This window comes from Porites lutea, chromosome 7 (genome assembly GCF_958299795.1).
Source record: "Porites lutea chromosome 7, jaPorLute2.1, whole genome shotgun sequence".
NCBI lineage: Eukaryota > Metazoa > Cnidaria > Anthozoa > Scleractinia > Poritidae > Porites > Porites lutea.
Window position 1 is genome coordinate 10,249,078 of NC_133207.1, and position 17,744 is coordinate 10,266,821.

Genomic DNA, 17,744 nt, shown 5'->3' on the forward strand with positions numbered 1-17,744 from the left:
ATTAATTTATCATTGCATAAAATTTTAGAAGCAAAGAACGACAGTGTAACAAACACACAAACGAAATTTGCAGTGGTTCCAGTTCACCTTAGAATTTGGTATCTTTTCAGTGCACCAACGCAACGTACTGATTTGATTACCAAATGCGGGAAGAGTAACACAAAAAAGTGCGTGACGTGTTCAGCAAATTTTGACCCTTCTGAATCACTTCAATTATGTTCATAATAAATTTGTTTTAATGTGGCAAACCATGATAAGCTAGGCGGCTGTTTGCACCAACTTATCATGATGCCTTTAAAGTAATGACGTCATGACGCTTGACAATTGAAAATTGCATTGCGACAAGATTTAGCCGATCCGATCTGACTCAGTTTTCTCTGCCATGATTCTATTTTTTATAATCTCGCAAATTTTCAAGGTAGAACCAAATATATTTTATTTTAATCAATCTTAAGACATTTTTGAAAATCCATTTTCTTTTACTCACAGCGATGTGGTTTTTGCTCAGTCTTTCACTATAGTATGCGGTTTATGTTGAGGACACAGCAGGCTAAAGCCAAGACTAGGAACATATCGATGCTTTCCTTTCTCAGTAATGAATAAAAAGTAAACGTGTCATTTATTGGTTCAGTGAATCTCCTTAACAACCGGAATATAATACTGAAAAACGGTTCGGGAACCGTTTCGCCTAGCATTTTTTGTGTTTCTTGGCGGACGACAAACTCTACCAGGACTATTGTTTGTTTTTATTTTTCTCGAACAACTCTTACTTGATTGAGACATAGAAGACAGTTATAAAACTGAATTTTAACTGATTATTTCATTTGTATATGTTTGGTAATTTTTTCCAATAGCTTTCTGCAGGAATTTAAATCATCCCCTTTTTTTTAATCCACGAGGGACTAACATGCTAATTGGCATGTATTTAATGGGTTTGATCGTCCGAGAAGGTTTGAGAATATTTAATATTTGATTGTTTAGATAATAACAGAGATAAGAATGGGTTAAATACGTCACTCTTAGGATTTTTGTTACAAAATTATTAATAACATAACTTAAGTGAATATTTTTTATTATTGATGGCAGATAAAAGCGAGTAGATTGTGTAATCCATTCTGGCAATGTAACCGGCAAGTTTATTGATTCACAACACTAGCTATAACAAGGCGAGGAAATAGAAAATAAAATTTGAAAGTTCAAAATGATTTCAAGGCCTCTTTGTTTGTTTTCTGGATCATTTTGTGGTTTTTCATTGATTTATTCAACTCAAAATTACGCCCCGTTTGCAATGCTCCTTGTCGTTTTCATTTTCAATATTTGTCCGTCGAATTTCCATTCGTTCACGACAATTTATAATATCCACCCCACAAAAAAATCTAATTTGTGACTATTGCCAAGCTATCACTGGGATCTACCAGTAGAATTAAACACCTTCCTGACAGCTGAAACACTACCTGTCAATCGGTCTGTTTACAGCTGACTGAACTATGTTGAATCAAGACTCCTTCAGAAAAAATTTCCATATAAGCCAGAAACGACCATAACAAGAGATAAGTAGGTTAGCTACCATAACCGGTGGTTTTCCCACCATTTTTGATGGGAATGTCAGTACAAAAGAAATTCCTTTGTGGCTTCGCCTCGTTTGTACTGTTTATTGGCCTCGTTGGGTTTTTCATTGGTTTTTTCGCACGTCCAAGTAGCAACAGCGAGAGTTGCTCTGGCGGGAAAAACGGAAATGAAGAAACATCCGGGATGTTAGGCTACGAAAAAGAATTGTTAAGCCAAGTTTTGGAGCAAAGGATTCGCTATTATCTAGAGTGAGTATCTTTTTATATAAACATGTTAAATACGACCATTTAAGGGTGCGATGGTTTATTCACGTCACGGTTGAGCCAATTTTAACACGGAACGCAACAGCCATCATTATCTTGCAAATGATCTGTGTATGAATTGGTGAAATGAGAAAGTCACTAAGGTAAATAATTGATACTATTCCAGTTAAGAATTTACTTCTATGTAGTTCAAAACCTCTCTTTTGAAAATCGAAATTCTAGGAAAAAAAATTATTGACCCGTTTCTATAGAAAAGTGTTTTCACAGACGCTGCCTATTAAAAGGTACCGCGATGATTTTTTAAATTTAGATTTGTGGATGAAAACAGTGTAAGTGAGTGAGTGATCATTGATGCCCAAGCGAGCATATATATTTTATTGATTTGATACTGTTTTTGTACTTTTTTTCAATTTCAATATAAACACAGAAAGTGCACAAAAAAAGGGGTATCAGTTTAAAAAAGCAACTTCTTGCAATCTCATTCTTGGTCTGAAGAAGCTCTCTTCAAAAAAGAGGTTTGGAGCTGGTAGCGCACTAATCTCACCTACGCCACCTTTTCGTGCACTCAATTAACATCTTCATGCATAGTTATATTTTAACAAGAAGCTTGACATATAAATGATTAAAGTAGAGCGATCATACACAAGACCAATAAAGAAATAATTCGAGCTGGAAGTCTTTACTCTGGTCTTTTATCTGTTTAACGTGTTCAGTTTTAAAGACAATGTGTGCGCAATTGATGCTCCCAGACTATTGATTAATTCTTTATTTCTTTCTGACGACAAACTGTTGATGTTTTCAGCTTGCCCTCGTGTTTTTACTGCGTCATTGTTGGCGCGTCTTACAAAATTGCCCTTACATTGACAAACATGAGATAAATCTTGCCAAAGCATCTGCGCATCTGAGATTCTATTTAAGTCTTCAACTTTTTATCTTTTTCAATTTAAATATATTGATTGCGACAATAAGTTAAAAAGTGTCTGGACTTTTTTGCTTGACAAGAGTCCGGTTTAAGGGAGTCGTTTTTAAGTGATTGTCTATTAATTTACCGCGAACCTAAAAAGAAAGTTCTAACATGGATTTGTGGTAATTGAACTTGTATGTGGACATCACGTCAGGTTACTGTTTAATCTTAATTACACGGAAAACAAAATGGTCCAAAACTGGCAATTTTGAACCATCTGTCAGCTTTCATAACATCAAAGGAACCGTCTTTTTGCAGACCGCTGTAGATAAATCAACCTTCTGACTATCTAGGGGTTAGCATAATGGTATGACTGTTTTAAGAAATAGCGTTATTCATGAACATCGTGCATTAAAGCCTTGAGAATGGGGCACGTAAGTTCATTGTGAATAGGAATGAGATATCTTTATTTCTTCTTTTATCAGCGGTTTTGAAACGGCCTGAATAAAAACCAGCTAAAAACAGATCGAACATTAATAGTAAGACCCTACCACGGTTTTTTAAACTTTTGACATGGACAAGTTAGGGAAAATCCATGGACACTACTGGAAAGAGCACCTTAAAATTACTAAAATTAGCAAGTTTGAAAGTGATTTGTGGAAAACTAACAAGGATATAGCATCTCAAAGTCGCAAAAAGTTTGACAGACGTTTGTTTGATTGGAGACACAAACTAATTGCCGCCCACCATACAAACGTCTGCATCTTCGCTCGCTTAAGACGTATCACTTTAATTTAAATTTTGGCAGTTTTTCTAATTTCAAGGCTCTCTTTTCAGTGATGTCAAAGGATTTTCTCTAACTGGTCCATGTTATAAGTTGAAAAAACTGTGGGAGGACCATTAATTGCTTCTCGTCAGACTTTAAATTATCATAAGAATGTTTTCTTTTTTGTCAAATGCGCGTCTAATACCGTTTAAAAATTGAACGGGCATAGGGAAAAAGCTATTGCTCAGGCTTCCATGGGAACGCCCGAGCTATAAACTGGGTGTATAGTCAGGCAAGCATCAATTCCAGGAGTTAGTATGCATATAGAATGTTGTTACGTTATTTCGATATAAAATCCCATTCAGTATGTTGCCTTTAATTTCTTAGCTGAAGCTTTTTCATTTGGACGTTTTTAATATGGAAGCCCGAGCTGAGCTGATGAGTCTATAGTCTAAGTGGCATGAAGTGAGGTTCAGAAAGTATATCTTGAAGCCGCGTCAACCAATTATGGCTCAGTCGATTCAGGGAGCTGCCTCATACCCTTGAAAATTTGCCTTTTTTCTTTAGGAAGCAGCAAATACCCAGATTCATCCAAAATCCTTACCATCCTCACCGTAATCAGACGCAAGTATAGTAAAGAAACTAGCAGCAACAATTAGTGCTTTATAAAACTGTAATTATATTCGAACCTCCATGTGCGATCACCTGTCGTAAGTGACCGCTTCCCATAAGCCACCACTTATCCAAAGAATCAAATGTTTCCTAGTCACAGTCTTCCAGTTGGATCCTTTCATAACGATCACCTCCTGAAAGCGATCGCTACCACTTTGGGGGTGGGGGTAGAGGCTAACGGCTTTATAAATTTCTATTGTGTTTAGCCTCTTGTCTGTTGTATTTTAGCGACCACTAAAAGGCACGGTCTGATATCTATGTTCGTTGTATGCACTATCCTGCTCACAGGATACGAGGAAATTTCATTTACATCAAAGAACTATATGTATCGTAACTTAAAGTAGGTTGAGTCCGAGCCTGTTCTCGGGAGAGATTCCTGTTTTTCTATTCCCGTAAGCGACCACCACCGCATTTTGGATGCCTCCTTAAAAGAAGTTTGACTGTATTCCGCCAGAGTTTGATCGGCGTGAGTTCTGCCGATATTTCGGAAGAACGTTGGACCAATGGCATTTGAAGTTTACCGAAAGAATATTTGGACAGACCTGGAAGAAGAACGTCTTGATCATCGAAACTTAACCACAAAAATCTTTTTTTATTGCAATTAAGATGTAAATGTACGCTATGGTAGTATGCTTAAGTTCTTTTTAATATTCTTTACAAGTAGAAAATATGCACCGCATTCAGCAAGGGCAATTTACTCTCTGAGGCTAGAACTTTGATATTAAAAAAATGTCTTTGATGATAAAAAATCGAAACCATCAAAAGACGATTGACAACCAGGAAAAAGGAGTTTAGTGGTAGTGAGGGCTAATGGGATCTTGCAAAGAGAATTTTATGCAATAACAAAACGGTCGACAGTGTCCTGCGATTTTAATACCGGGGGAATACAAGTTTCATTACACACCATTCCGCCGGCCCTTTTAGGGCCTGTTTACATGGAGGTGGGGGACCCCAGGTAGGTGAGGTAACCCGCCCGTCCATATAATCTCTCAATTTAATTTGGTCGCGTTTACATGATAGGTGGGGTGACCTCACCTACCTGGGGTCCCCCACCTCCATGTTATTAAGCCCTTAATCTTGCTTATCCCAAACGATCACGATCATTCCCAGGCTCACCACAATTTCTGAAATAGGTAATCATAAACATCAGTGGACATATTTTTTCTTGATTGCAGAAAGTTTTCCCTCAAAGTGAATAAGAATTAGCGTTGTATAAGTAATATTTCCCTGTTCTTTTTTCTCAATTGCCAGCTATTTTAAAAACCTGTCAATCGCTACTGGAACAAATAGTAGTTGCAGCCAAGCTCAGCACATCAAGAACGAATGGAATTCCTTGGGCCTCAACACTGTAGAGATAAAGCGCTATGACGTCTTACGTATGTATCCCAAGAGGCCTAGCGAAGTATCACTGGTTGATACAACAGGAAGTATCAAATATTCTTCAGCCTTGATACAGAAGAACAAAGCTTCCATATATGGTGTTGCAGCGAACACTTTACCCTTCAGTGCATATTCTACTTCCGGTATAGCAACTGGCAAACTAATTTACGTTAATTATGGAAGGGAGAAAGACTTCAAACATTTACAAGCTTTAAACATTTCTTGTGTGGGAAAAATTGTTCTTCTTAGATATGGCAAGGTCCTTGAGGACACCAAGGTATTCTTTGTATCACATAGTTTAGGGTACAGTTGTTAACATCCACAAGACAGAGAAAAAAAGACATTAAAATAATACCATACCACGGGGGCACCTAATGAATCTGTTCCTCAAAATTTCTGTTCTTCAGGCCAATTTTTGCAGGCTGGGAGATTTAGAGAAAATAAAATGTCCTTTGAAGGAAAGTTTTACTGGGAAAGGGGCCATTTAGGGTGTCCAAGGGGATTAATTTTGGCCTATGACCACACCCAAACTGACTAGTAATGTCTGGACATACGTCTGCTGGAAAACTTCCCAGTAAGTCAGGTTGCAGGTTGTATCGTTGTAGGTGCACCTTGCTGGCTGGGAGGCTCTTCCATCAGTCTTGCTGGGAGTGAGGAACAGATAAATTTTTCCCAGCAATCTCCCAAAATGCTTAAAATGGCTTCAGAAAGCTTTATTCATGCTTTATTGTTGTTTTTAGGTCTTTTTCTTCAAAATTTCCCGTTGGGAGCCCCTGGACCATACCACTACCTCAAGGCTTATTTTATCTCGTTCCACCATTTTCCTATCCATTAAAAACTGAGTAAACCCCTTTGTTACTTACCTGCAACTTCCGGCTCAATTTTCTTCTATTGTTTGAACTACTTCCCTCACACGCATAAAGGTTTCCGCTATCCTTTTCTTCAATTCCATATAAAAAATTCTTTTAAGAGGTAGAAGGCACAAATGAAATTTAAAAAACCATGGAATTAAGATTGTACTTGAAGGGAACAGCCATCTAAAACTTTTAGCAGTCAAGTAAATTCTAGGCAATATTTGCCTTGCCAAACACTAGATGCTTTTTGGCGGTGCCCCTGTTCAACTTCAGTCAACAAAATCTTTCACTCTTTGACTAAAAGGTTGCAAATGCTTTAAAGTGGAATGTCAGTGGAGTCTTGTTATACTTGGATCCTGCTGAATATACAAGTAACACAACCGATGTTAATGCAGTCAAGTGGTATCCCAGCGAGACAGTGCGTAGCGGAGGTTTATGGGCAATACCTGGTTACCCAGCCACAGGTGCGTAGAAGAAAATTATCAACCATATATTGCTTGCTAGTTTTCACGGTCATGGCATCAAAAATCAAAATCGAAACGGTCCAGCAGATAAAGCCTGGAATGTAGGAGATGAAAGGAGCTAAATATACCCAAAGGCCCTCGCCAAGATTCAGGTCGGTGCAAATTTTCATATGCAAGATATTAGGAGAAATGAACTTACCAAACTTATATAGCTTTGTATCGAGACGCCATGTTAGTGTCCATCAAAGGGGCACCAAGGGCGACTGAAACCAACAGAAACAACTGTCACTGAACATGAGTATTGGTTATAAAAGCGTGAGTTCATCTCTCCTGAGAACTCATAAACATAAAAGTAGTACTTTTCTTAAAACAGGTATGTTCAGATCGCAAAATCCCCCAAACTAAGTCACTTTTTAACAAAGTTGACAGCTGTCTCGGCCGCCACCTAAATGCTGAGCGTCATGCAAATTCTAACCAACTCTATCACAAAACACAGAATAGTTTCGATGGTAAACGTTCCCAAGCTAGCTACTCTAATAGTGCATAAAAGTAAAACTCATGAGGAACGATAAATCTTTGGTTGGAACTTAGATGACGTCATGTGAAAACTACTGAAAACGGAGACCTCTGTGGCCGTCATTTAGATTGCGCTGAGGTGTCCTGACTTAGCGGAAAATGAAGACAAGCGACTAAAAAAAGATATTCACCACATTTATGGGATTATGCATCCGTCTTTTTTAGGGATTTATCTAGAGAAAATTAAACGTTATTCAAATAAATGTTTATTTTTGTAGCTGGAATATTAATAGAATCAGTAGAAAATGTTTTCTTTTGTAGCTGGAATATTAAGAGAATCAGTTGAAGATGTTTTACGGTTCCAGATTCCAGTACAGCCGATATCATGTCAGGAGGCAGAAAAGCTTTTAAGGTAGCATTCAGTATATGCCTTAGCAATGTATTTTGCGCACCAAAAACAGCCATTTATTTAGGTATTTCGTGATCAGACCTGAAGGACTCGGAGAACTCGGATCCCAGAGAAAAAGCCTTATCATCCGTATTATTGATGCGTTATGTCGTTTTAAGACACCACTCTTAATTTTGAAGTGAATGCATGTGTAATCAAATGGTGACGAGTGCCTAATTTCACTCCTCACAATTTGATTACCTATGAATGGAGCGTGGCTGAGCGTTTTCACTCACGTGGCCAGCATCTAAGCTAATTTATTGGAACAAAAGAAAGCATTTACATGAGAAAAGAGTTCAACTCCCAGAGGATTTTCTTGGTACACCAATATGGCCGCCGTGACGTCATGTGAAAACGTCATGTTTTAAAACTTTGCCGCCATCTCATGACATTGATTCGTACGGAACGTTGCCATGGTAATTTCGCAATTTTACATGTGAAATTATAAATTAACGCAGAAATTAAAGGGTAGTTTGTCACCCAGAATATTGTGCCATTTAATTATATCAACGCTTAACTTTGCTGACAAGATAAGCGGTATTTCATTGTAGACTTTTGAACCAGACGGCGGTGCCAAAACCTTGGCAAGGTGGAATGAACTTTTCATATGGAATACAAATGGATTCAAGTGATAAAAGGTAATCATAAGAGAGACTTTTTTGTTACGTCAGTTGGATTTTATTGTAATTGTAATAAACTGCTTTGTGTAGAATTTTGCATTTTGAAAGTATACCGTCCCGTCCATGATTCTTGGGGAATTAATTTACCACCTTGCTTATTCTTCAGTAAAAAAATGTCTTAACTATTATAATTATAACTACTTTTTCCGTTTATATCTTTTATGTTCTTTTAAGGTAAAAGCTATTACCTTAAGTCGTCTCAAGTAGTCCTAGAGAAATGCTTTATAAACTAGCATCTCAATGCATTGTGAAGTTGTGGTGAAAAACTCAGATAGAGAAACTTCGCTGAACACACTCAAGGGGCTTAAAAACAACCATCTGGGATTAGGAAGGCCTCTCTGAGAGGGAGCTCTGAATTTTCCTCCCGAATATTTTACATTTTTTAAATTTCATTTCCTTTTTCACTGCAAGCCCCATTTCTCCTAGCACTATGTTTACATAAGATGATACAATATCCTCAATAAATTTCTAGTGTTTAATGTAAACTAATATAAACACTGATTGGCAGAGACCATGCACCTTGATGATGGTTTTATCGGCTTCCTTTTTTCGGCAACCTATTTTCAAAAAACGTCACTCTTACTATTACCGTCGGTTGACAGTAATAGAGGTCTTAAGCTCGATGTGTTAAGCTGTGTTACCTTGCTGATTAATTTTGAACTAAACCCTATCTTTTTATCCAATATATTTTATGAAGAAACGTTAGCATGAACGTAAGTCTTGCTGTTTTTAAGCAAGCGGTTTGCAATGTGGTGGGAACCATCAAAGGACTCACAGAACCAGGTGAGAGAATAATTAGTTGTTACTAATAATAATAATAATAATAACTTTAATAGTAACATCCTCGTGAGGTTTTTCAGGAACTATTTACGAACTATTTTCAATTTATAAAAGCAAAAATGACAATAAAAACTCGAAATCACAATTTATGATGGTATTCTACTAAAATCTAAAGCTTATAAAGGAAATGTCTGCCTCAATAGTGTGTCTTTCAGGGTGCGCTTGAAAGATGCCAATGAGGCACTTTGCCTAAGTTCATTATGCAAGTTATTCCATATGTAGGCCCCTCTGAAGGAAAATGTGCGCTGGCCTATAGCCGTTCTGTATAGCGGAATCTGCAAAGAGTTCCGTGTACGAGTGTTACGAGTATGTATATTTGAGCGCTTGGTAAACTTGCTCGTTAAGTATTGAGGCGCAAGATCGTTCTGACATTTAAAGGTCAAAACGGAGTCTCTATAGAATAATTGTTTGATAATTGTTTAATTGTACTGACTTCACCAAAATAATTTTTATTAATGTACTACTTTTAACTGAAGATATACGCGGGCTTTCGTAATATTTCAAAAGATACTAAAAGAAGGCTGATTTTAACTGTGATTTATAATGACAGATCGTTATGTTACGCTGGGTGCTTCAAGTTTGTCTGTTGGTGCTGCTCTCCTTATGGAGGTTGTCCGAGTGTTAATGTCCATTAAAAAGAAAGGTACGTCCTTATCACATGTTAAACTGTGCTGTGCTGTGCGTTTGTAATACCCTCTAATTCAGGTTATAACAAACGCACTGACCAACTTGTAGCTAGTACAGAGCCGAAATTTGATGGTTGGGTAAACGTGACGGCATTGAGGCAACTATGGACTTGTTCGTCTTATGCAATGAAATGCATATTCAGTAGCGTAAGACGGAATCATAGGCCCAGGTTGCATGAGCCGGATAGGGTGCTTTTGCGGACTGGCTCACTTTGTTAAAGTCGCGCCACGTTAATGAAAACGCAACAAAAATCAACTTGGTGCCTGCCGGGCTGACTTAGTTGTCTTGTTACTGGGATTTCGGTATGATAATAACGTTATACCGGTATAAAAGCCGCCTCGGCAAAGCGAGTAAGGCTCAGCTCATGTAATGATGAAAGGGCCCTCCAATCGAACTTTGTGGTTAATCTCTGTCAGTTACCTTTCTTTCGTATGCGACTCCATCTAAAACACATCTTTGGATTTGCTGTATAATTTTTCTAGGATGGATGCCCCGGAGAACGATAAAAATCTGTCACTGGGGATCAGGATATATTGGATCGTTGGAATGGACCGAGGTACAGCGTTACCGATCATCATCATCATTATTATTAACTATTATCCTGTAATGGGAGGCCACTCTATACTTTTCCCTGCAGGCACTGTCTCTGTCACTCGACTCCAAGCATGTGCTTTTTTTTTCTGCTGAGTAACCAAAACGTTTCGGGTCAAGGTACACAACAGCTTTTTGTATCTTCCAGTCTAATTCGCCCAGAATATTTCTAAGATCTTGAAAACATTACGCTGTACCTTCTAGTAGACTTTCTTCAATACATTTGCCCGTTTCCTGGCAAGTTTCAGAATAGCCGGGAACAGATGATGTGTTTTCCTTACACAGTAGATGAGCAATATTTGAGTGGCGTATTCTTACATTTGTTCCGTTCATTTTTAGTCAGCAATTCGGCTATTCGCCATTTTCGTGAGTTCACTCATGCCAAGACAGCTAGGCTGCCGCGCCGCTGCCCGGAAACGAGATTGCGATTGTATGTTGGCGCAATTTACCGTCGTGACGATGGTTTTTGCTCCCGTTCCAAATTTGGTCATAGCATAAGCTATTGTAGTTACAAAAAGTTACCCGGGTCATTAAATCCAATCATTAACAACGAAATATTGGAAATCATCTAATTGTCCATTATATTTCTCCACTATATTGCTGTTTTATATTATGTTGTGATTAGGAAAACATGGATACTGATATTATGTTGATGTTAACGCCTCCCCGCCCCTGAGAACCTAAGACCCTTTGGGTTTAATCGTGTAATTAAATATACATTTATTTATGTACTTTCTTTTTCTATTTTAGGAATACCATAAGCTGCTCCAATTCCGCTCTGTTGCCTATTTGAACGTGGACAGTTGTGTTCAAGGTACTCCTTATTTTATTAGCTTCCCTTAAGGTTTTTAATAGCTTTTAACTTCTTGGTTTACTTGTTTGTTTACGGTTTTTGTAAATTGCAGAAATGTAGCTCCCCGGTCTCCTTAGTTCAATTTCCACCTTTCCACACGCAACTAAAGGGCAAACAACCAAATGAATTTCACCTCTTCCTAACGCATTCTGTTCACTAAGCATAGACGGATGGCACATGAATGATATCGGCGAATTTCAAGTCTAAGGTAGACCAACGTACGATTAGGCCTGCAAGATGCAAGAGATCGAGAGCAACACCTGGACTGATATAGGATCGCGACTGAGTTCTGCAATTCACAAGCATAACTTAAGATGCCGAGTGCTAACACGACTTACTGCTTTTCTTTCTGTAGGAAAAGTCGCCCGTCCGATGATAAGATCAAGTCCCCTATTAGAAGAAACAACTTTTGAAGTCGCAAAAATGGTAAGCTTACTGTAATCATAATTCGCAGATAGTTGACGTCAAAGTCCTCACAACTCAAAATCATGATTTATAGAAACTAGGAAAATTTAACGTAATTGTACACTCTCTGATTTTTTTCTTCCATGTCAGCCAGTTTTGAGGACATGCTAGCTTTAGTCAGTTAAACGATACTTATTTGACTTGTATTGAAGGTCAGACTGTCAGAAGGTCAAAGGACGTTGTATGACGAAATCAAGAAAACAAAATTCGATAAAAGGTTTGTTCTTTTTACGTTGTAATGATCATAAAATGAATACCGGCTACTCAGCACCTGGCATGGAGAATCCTGGTATGACACACTATCTAGAGAGCAGGTGGGAGACATGAAGGTAAAAAAAAATTATTATTGGGGAGGGGCTGAACTAAGAACCAGTATAGTAGGGATATTTAATTTTCAAGTGGGGATTTTGGATAGTAGGGATAGTTCTTGCAGTCTGATTGAACTTGCTGGTTCTTGTTCAGTGATTCTTCGCAGCTGGAGGACAAATGATGCTTGTTTTTCCTCGGCCCCCTTTTTTCCTTCTCGATTAATGTTATAGTTTTCTGTCCTTCTCTCTTCTTTTCCCCAGTAATACCGTTTTTCCTTCTCAGTATGATGGCTTTACCCTCTGCCACTCAATGTATTGTTTTTCACTTTCTTCTGTCTCCTCTCCCTCCTCCAACTCATTTCTTTACAATTTTAAAATCAATGCATAAGAAGAATTTTTGCTAAACTGCGTAAAAAAGGATGTTCATGAAATTTATTCGTAATATACTCGGAAAAGATGAATGTATGGATTTCATGTATTCGTCTTTTTACATCAATTTGAAGAAAGCCAGCTGCCCTACCATATAACTACAAGGGATACCCTTTCATTTTCACTTGATAACTATTATTGTTCATAGTAAACGATACTTTACTAAGCAGCATTAAGGCCCAAGTTAAGTTATTGATCTGAACTAATCAATTGTAGCAAGGAAATGATTTAACTCTTTTGCTCAAAAACTGTCCGTTTTTTTTTTTTTTTTCTACACACCTTCATTAAGCCCTAAGAAGGGCCAAAACAGAGTGAAGATGATTTAGCTACAGACAGTTTTGCCGAATATAAAAGATTTATAATCTAAATAGTACAAACGTGCTTCTTCACAGGCTGAAAAAGTATCAGTTAGCATGTTACTCACAGCTTTTTGCCTAAATTTATAATAGCTAGCCCTCATTTGGTTTTGTTTCGCAGCTTTTTGTCTCAGGCTGGGGGTGACAGTGGCTGTTTCACGTTTACTAATATTGGTGTACCATGCACCTGCCTAACTGGCTACCACCCTTACAATGTAAGTTCAACTTCTGTATTCAGTGGAAACAAATGGAAACACGAACTAAGAACTGACCCATCTCTAGTCTATTATCATGCATTTACTCAAATGGTTGCAGAGCTCTTAGACTAAATGTAAAGCGGGCAGGGTTTTGTTGATAATGGGTTAGTTATAGAACGAAACAGTATGGAAATTTGGAGAGAGCTGGACCAGTTGATGTTCCCATTGCTTCAGGTGTGCCCTAAGGCTGTGTAGCACTCTTTTAGCGACTTCCTTCTGACAACGTTAGGTTTTCTTCTGGTTTACATGTACCTTGTGCAAATGTCACCTTTCTTTCCTGTCTCAAAAAGATAGTCACTCGGGAAAAAAACAACAACAAGAAGAAACCTCTGACCCTCAACAAGAGCGAAGAAAGAGAGAAACATGAGAGCAATGGTCTGTTTTATAAGTTACAGCGATTTCAAACCTATCTTCATCCCTCGCCTGTTATTTTATTACGATACCATTCTAAATTGGCAAAAATATGTTGAACCCAATTCGATTGCATGACCGAAAATTACTTTGAAAATGGTGAACTAAACTGCTCTACAGCGTAAATTGAAATACTATCTTTACATAGCATATTTCTGTTCTGCATTACGTCATAAAAGTTACCTTACACTTTCTTTATGTTGCATCGCCTCGGAGATTCATTCTGCCTTGGAACTTTCGCTCACGGTTTTGTTATCCTGTCGCCTCGCAGCCTCGCGAAGACGCAAGGCTGCTTGTTGGCTAAAATATGGATATTATGGGGGGTCGGACAGTTTTGTGATCATATACCAGCCATAAACTTGGTTAATAACCGCATATTTTTTCAAGTAACAAGTTGATATATTTTACAAGCAAAAAGTTTTTCCCGATTTCAAGACGCTTTGAATTTAATAGTCTTCTCTCTACTAACAGGTCTCAACCAACTATTACGCGGCGCTCGCCAAACTTTGGCTGCAGATGACCTTCAATATCGCAGGCTCGATGTTTATTCCTTATGACGTGGTTCGTTACGCAGACACCTTGTGTGCTTTCGTAAAAAACCTGTCGACAACTTACAATGGCACTTTGAGAGTAAATAATATTACACTGGGTATGTTTTGTTGAACTCAGTTACTTTTAAGGTATACGAACATATTTTGAGAACAAACTATAAATCAAAACTCCTTGTTCTTTTTTTATTATTATTATTATTATTATTAATGTAACTTTTTATTGAGGATGTTTTTTTTCATCCCCAAATTTCAAATCCATCTATTTATGACGTCTTTTCTACAGAGGTTTTATTGAAAGCTGCTGAGGTTTTCCAGGCTGCAGCAAAAACATATCAGAAATGCTTACATACAGTGGACAAGACAAAGTAAGAACCAGTATGGGCTGAAGTATGAAAAACACGATTATTGTAAAAGACAGAGATCTGTTTTATTGTCCACATTTTAATGAAAAAATTATATACATTTTCCGGAACGTTTAACCTTTGGGCAATGAAATTTATGGGAAAACGTAGTTCAACTCAGTTCGGTTTATTACTAAAGGGGGCTTTCGACAAGCGAGTAATTATGTTAAGGAAACAACAAAAGGATGTAGTGGATAGGGTAGGATTGTTGTTGTTGTTGTTGTTTAGTAGTAGTAGTTGTAGTTCTGAAGAATTATATTTCCCCGCTACTTGATATAGGAAATGTTTTTAGAACAGAAATATCTCAATAAAATAAACTCCTACATGTTTTCATCATTTGTAGTGTTTTACAAGTGCGAGTGGCAAATGATCACCTTCTTCAGTTGGAGCAAGCATTTATAAGTAAGGGAATGTTTCCTGGCATGCCATTCGTTGGGTGAGTACTATATGTCTACTCCTTTTTTTTATAACGTTATCGCCAGATGGACCTTTGGAGTCCAACAGTTTTTTTCGGCCGAAAACTATCTCCAAAGTAGCTATTATAAAAACTAAGAGTGCAACCATTGTTTTTTTTTTTTTTCTTCTCTTCTTTTTCTTCTAGTCGCTCTTTTTTTTTTCTCCTTTCCTTTTTTTTTTTCGTTACTATGATTTTGGAGCTTCTTGGGCTCAAGAAACGTGCCTTTTGACCCTTTTTCACACAAATGGCGGCAAATTTCGTTAGGTTGGTTTTCAAAAAATCGGTTAGATATAGATGCTGAATGTTTAATTTCGCCTAAAGAAGATAGACTTCGAAAATGACAGGGTCATAGTGTCTATTCTATATTACGATCTGCAAAATCTTTATCGTCTCGTGCTTTCTATGGCCTAAGAAAGTTTCAGTTGAGTTTTGGACTCCGCACAGTTATATATATAACCCAGAAAATAAACTTCTGTTTTGCTGACATATAAGTTAGCCATAATGACCTCATAGGCGGGTTGGGGGCAAGAAAACGAGGGGGCGGCCAAACCTCAATAAACGTGTTTGTAGCGAGAAACTTTGAACTCACATGTCCAGAGGGCATCACATATTTTTTGGTCGGGCAATATTAGGGCACCAAAGATTCCAACGTACGCCTAATTACAGTAATCTGATGTTAAAACCAGGGCGGATAAAGGTTGGGCGGTGAAACGAGCGCGTCCGAGCAAAAAGGTGTGATGCAGTAGACTGGGACTCTGCTTAGAAATGTCGCTTGTTTTCGACTTCGGTCAGGGCTTGCGATATGATGTGGTTTGTAGATTAGACACTGCCGCTGTCACTGGATTATGGCGGCTTGAATTGTTTTCTTGCACTTCTTCCTCGTTCCTTTGTGCTGGTACGCTGTCTCCGAGAGGCAAATGTTGCTATTTTTGCGGGAGGTTTAGTTGTAATATATCAAACATGAGACGCAGTGTTTCATCACCAGATGAAACACCCAGAAGAGAGTTGAAAATACGACGCGCAGCGGAGTATTTTTGACGAACTTCGAGGTGTTTCATCTGGTGATGAAACACTGTGTCGAATGTTTGATATTTCTTCTCAAACAAAATCATTTTTGAAGGAGAAATTAAGTATGCAAAACTGAGCAGTTTTTCATCTGATATCAAAACACTCATTAAACATTAATTTCCTTTGAATTTTCTTTATGAATTATTAGTGAGTTTGAGAAGGAGTAGACAAACATCTCTTTCAAAGGGTTTCTTTTATTACTTCCATGACTCTACCACTGAATTATATTCTCGTTCTGCTACTCGCCAATGTCGATGTTATTCCAAAACAAAAACAACTAAGTACTGTCTAAAACACGAAGGAAAATCTCATCCATGGCAAAACTAAAAGACAGCAGATCGTGTTTCATAACTAGATGACGTTTATTTTATAAATGAGTGCAGCTCGTGCAAGGTGAAATTATGCTAATTTCAATCACCATCATGCTTCTTTTTAATTTTGAAAAAAACATCTCAGACGTTTTTCTGTTTCTTCAAAACTTCAAAATTAGTTTCCCCTCAGTTTTTTTCGGTTTACCTTGTTTTGTTTTAGAGAGAAAAACGTAGAAAAAACCTTACAACTAACCTCAATAAATTTTGTTTACATGCGGTTGCTGGATTTGCAACGCATTGCGCGAATCGCCATGGCGCGTTGAACCCGAGAAGCAAAGTTTAAAGAAGTAAAACGCCACTATATCAATATATATCAATCTAATTTTTTGCTATGTTATATAAAATTTATCCTCCTTTAACATATGTAAAAATTGAGGTTAAGAAGTGTTAAGCTTTTGCAAACGAAACGGCAAAAGACGATTAGGTGATATTTAGTGGAAGGAGGAGGTATTCAACACTTTCAAATTAAACTCAAATTTTGGCATTATACGACCAACAAGTTTGACTTATAGACGTACAGACACAAACATATGAAACTGCTTATTGATATTGTTATGAAACGAATTTATCTATTTAACATTGTAACCTGAAATTACAGAAAGAAAATAGGATTTCCGGTTTGCAAAAAGGAAAATTTCGCCGGCCTTGAAGCGCACCGGAAGGGCGGAAAGAGCGCTCGTGCCAGTCCTACTCCGCATCACACATTAAATGAAGAGCGGAGCGCTCGTTTCACCGCCCAACCTTTATCCGCCCTGGTTAAAACGCTCAGTGTTCTGACTCTTAAGGACTTATATACTAGGAGTCTGATAAAAAAAATCAAACATATATTTCATAACAATAATAATAATAATTTATAATAATAAGGGCATAAATTTCGGTTTTTCTTGTGTTTTTTTTTTTTAGACACGTGATACTTGCGCCGAGTTATTTCACTGCGGCGACGGATAACACTTTTCCAGGCATCATAGATTCCATTCGCGTTGCTCAAGAAAGTGGCATTAAAAATGACTGGGAGAAAGTCCAACAGCAAATATCAGTTGTAGCACATGCCTTCCGTACAGCTGTTTCATTTTTACAACCTCCGGATATTTAAACAATGCCAAAGCTACATTTGATCACAGTCAACAAAGGAGCATGAATTTCCCAGTCATACTATGCTGACAAATTTTGTGGCAGAAATAGA

At 37.7% G+C, this 17,744-nt stretch overlaps 1 protein-coding gene across 1 annotated transcript in view; it reads left to right on the forward strand.

Moving 5' to 3' along the window:
• The first annotated feature begins 1,539 nt into the window (after nucleotides 1-1,539).
• Nucleotides 1,540-17,744, forward strand: part of LOC140944438 (glutamate carboxypeptidase 2-like) — a 16,944-nt gene continuing 739 nt past the window's right edge. The window contains exons 1-16 of the mRNA XM_073393581.1: nucleotides 1,540-1,817; nucleotides 5,426-5,831; nucleotides 6,713-6,872; nucleotides 7,710-7,800; nucleotides 8,388-8,474; nucleotides 9,214-9,299; nucleotides 9,907-9,999; nucleotides 10,526-10,599; nucleotides 11,385-11,448; nucleotides 11,843-11,913; nucleotides 12,105-12,169; nucleotides 13,167-13,260; nucleotides 14,185-14,362; nucleotides 14,548-14,629; nucleotides 15,009-15,101; nucleotides 17,465-17,744. The exon at nucleotides 17,465-17,744 is cut by the window's right edge and continues 739 nt beyond it. Of these exons, the coding sequence (XP_073249682.1) occupies nucleotides 1,597-1,817; nucleotides 5,426-5,831; nucleotides 6,713-6,872; nucleotides 7,710-7,800; nucleotides 8,388-8,474; nucleotides 9,214-9,299; nucleotides 9,907-9,999; nucleotides 10,526-10,599; nucleotides 11,385-11,448; nucleotides 11,843-11,913; nucleotides 12,105-12,169; nucleotides 13,167-13,260; nucleotides 14,185-14,362; nucleotides 14,548-14,629; nucleotides 15,009-15,101; nucleotides 17,465-17,654 (2,055 nt within the window). The 5' untranslated portion in view covers nucleotides 1,540-1,596 and the 3' untranslated portion in view covers nucleotides 17,655-17,744. The remainder of the gene's footprint in view (nucleotides 1,818-5,425; nucleotides 5,832-6,712; nucleotides 6,873-7,709; nucleotides 7,801-8,387; nucleotides 8,475-9,213; nucleotides 9,300-9,906; nucleotides 10,000-10,525; nucleotides 10,600-11,384; nucleotides 11,449-11,842; nucleotides 11,914-12,104; nucleotides 12,170-13,166; nucleotides 13,261-14,184; nucleotides 14,363-14,547; nucleotides 14,630-15,008; nucleotides 15,102-17,464) is intronic.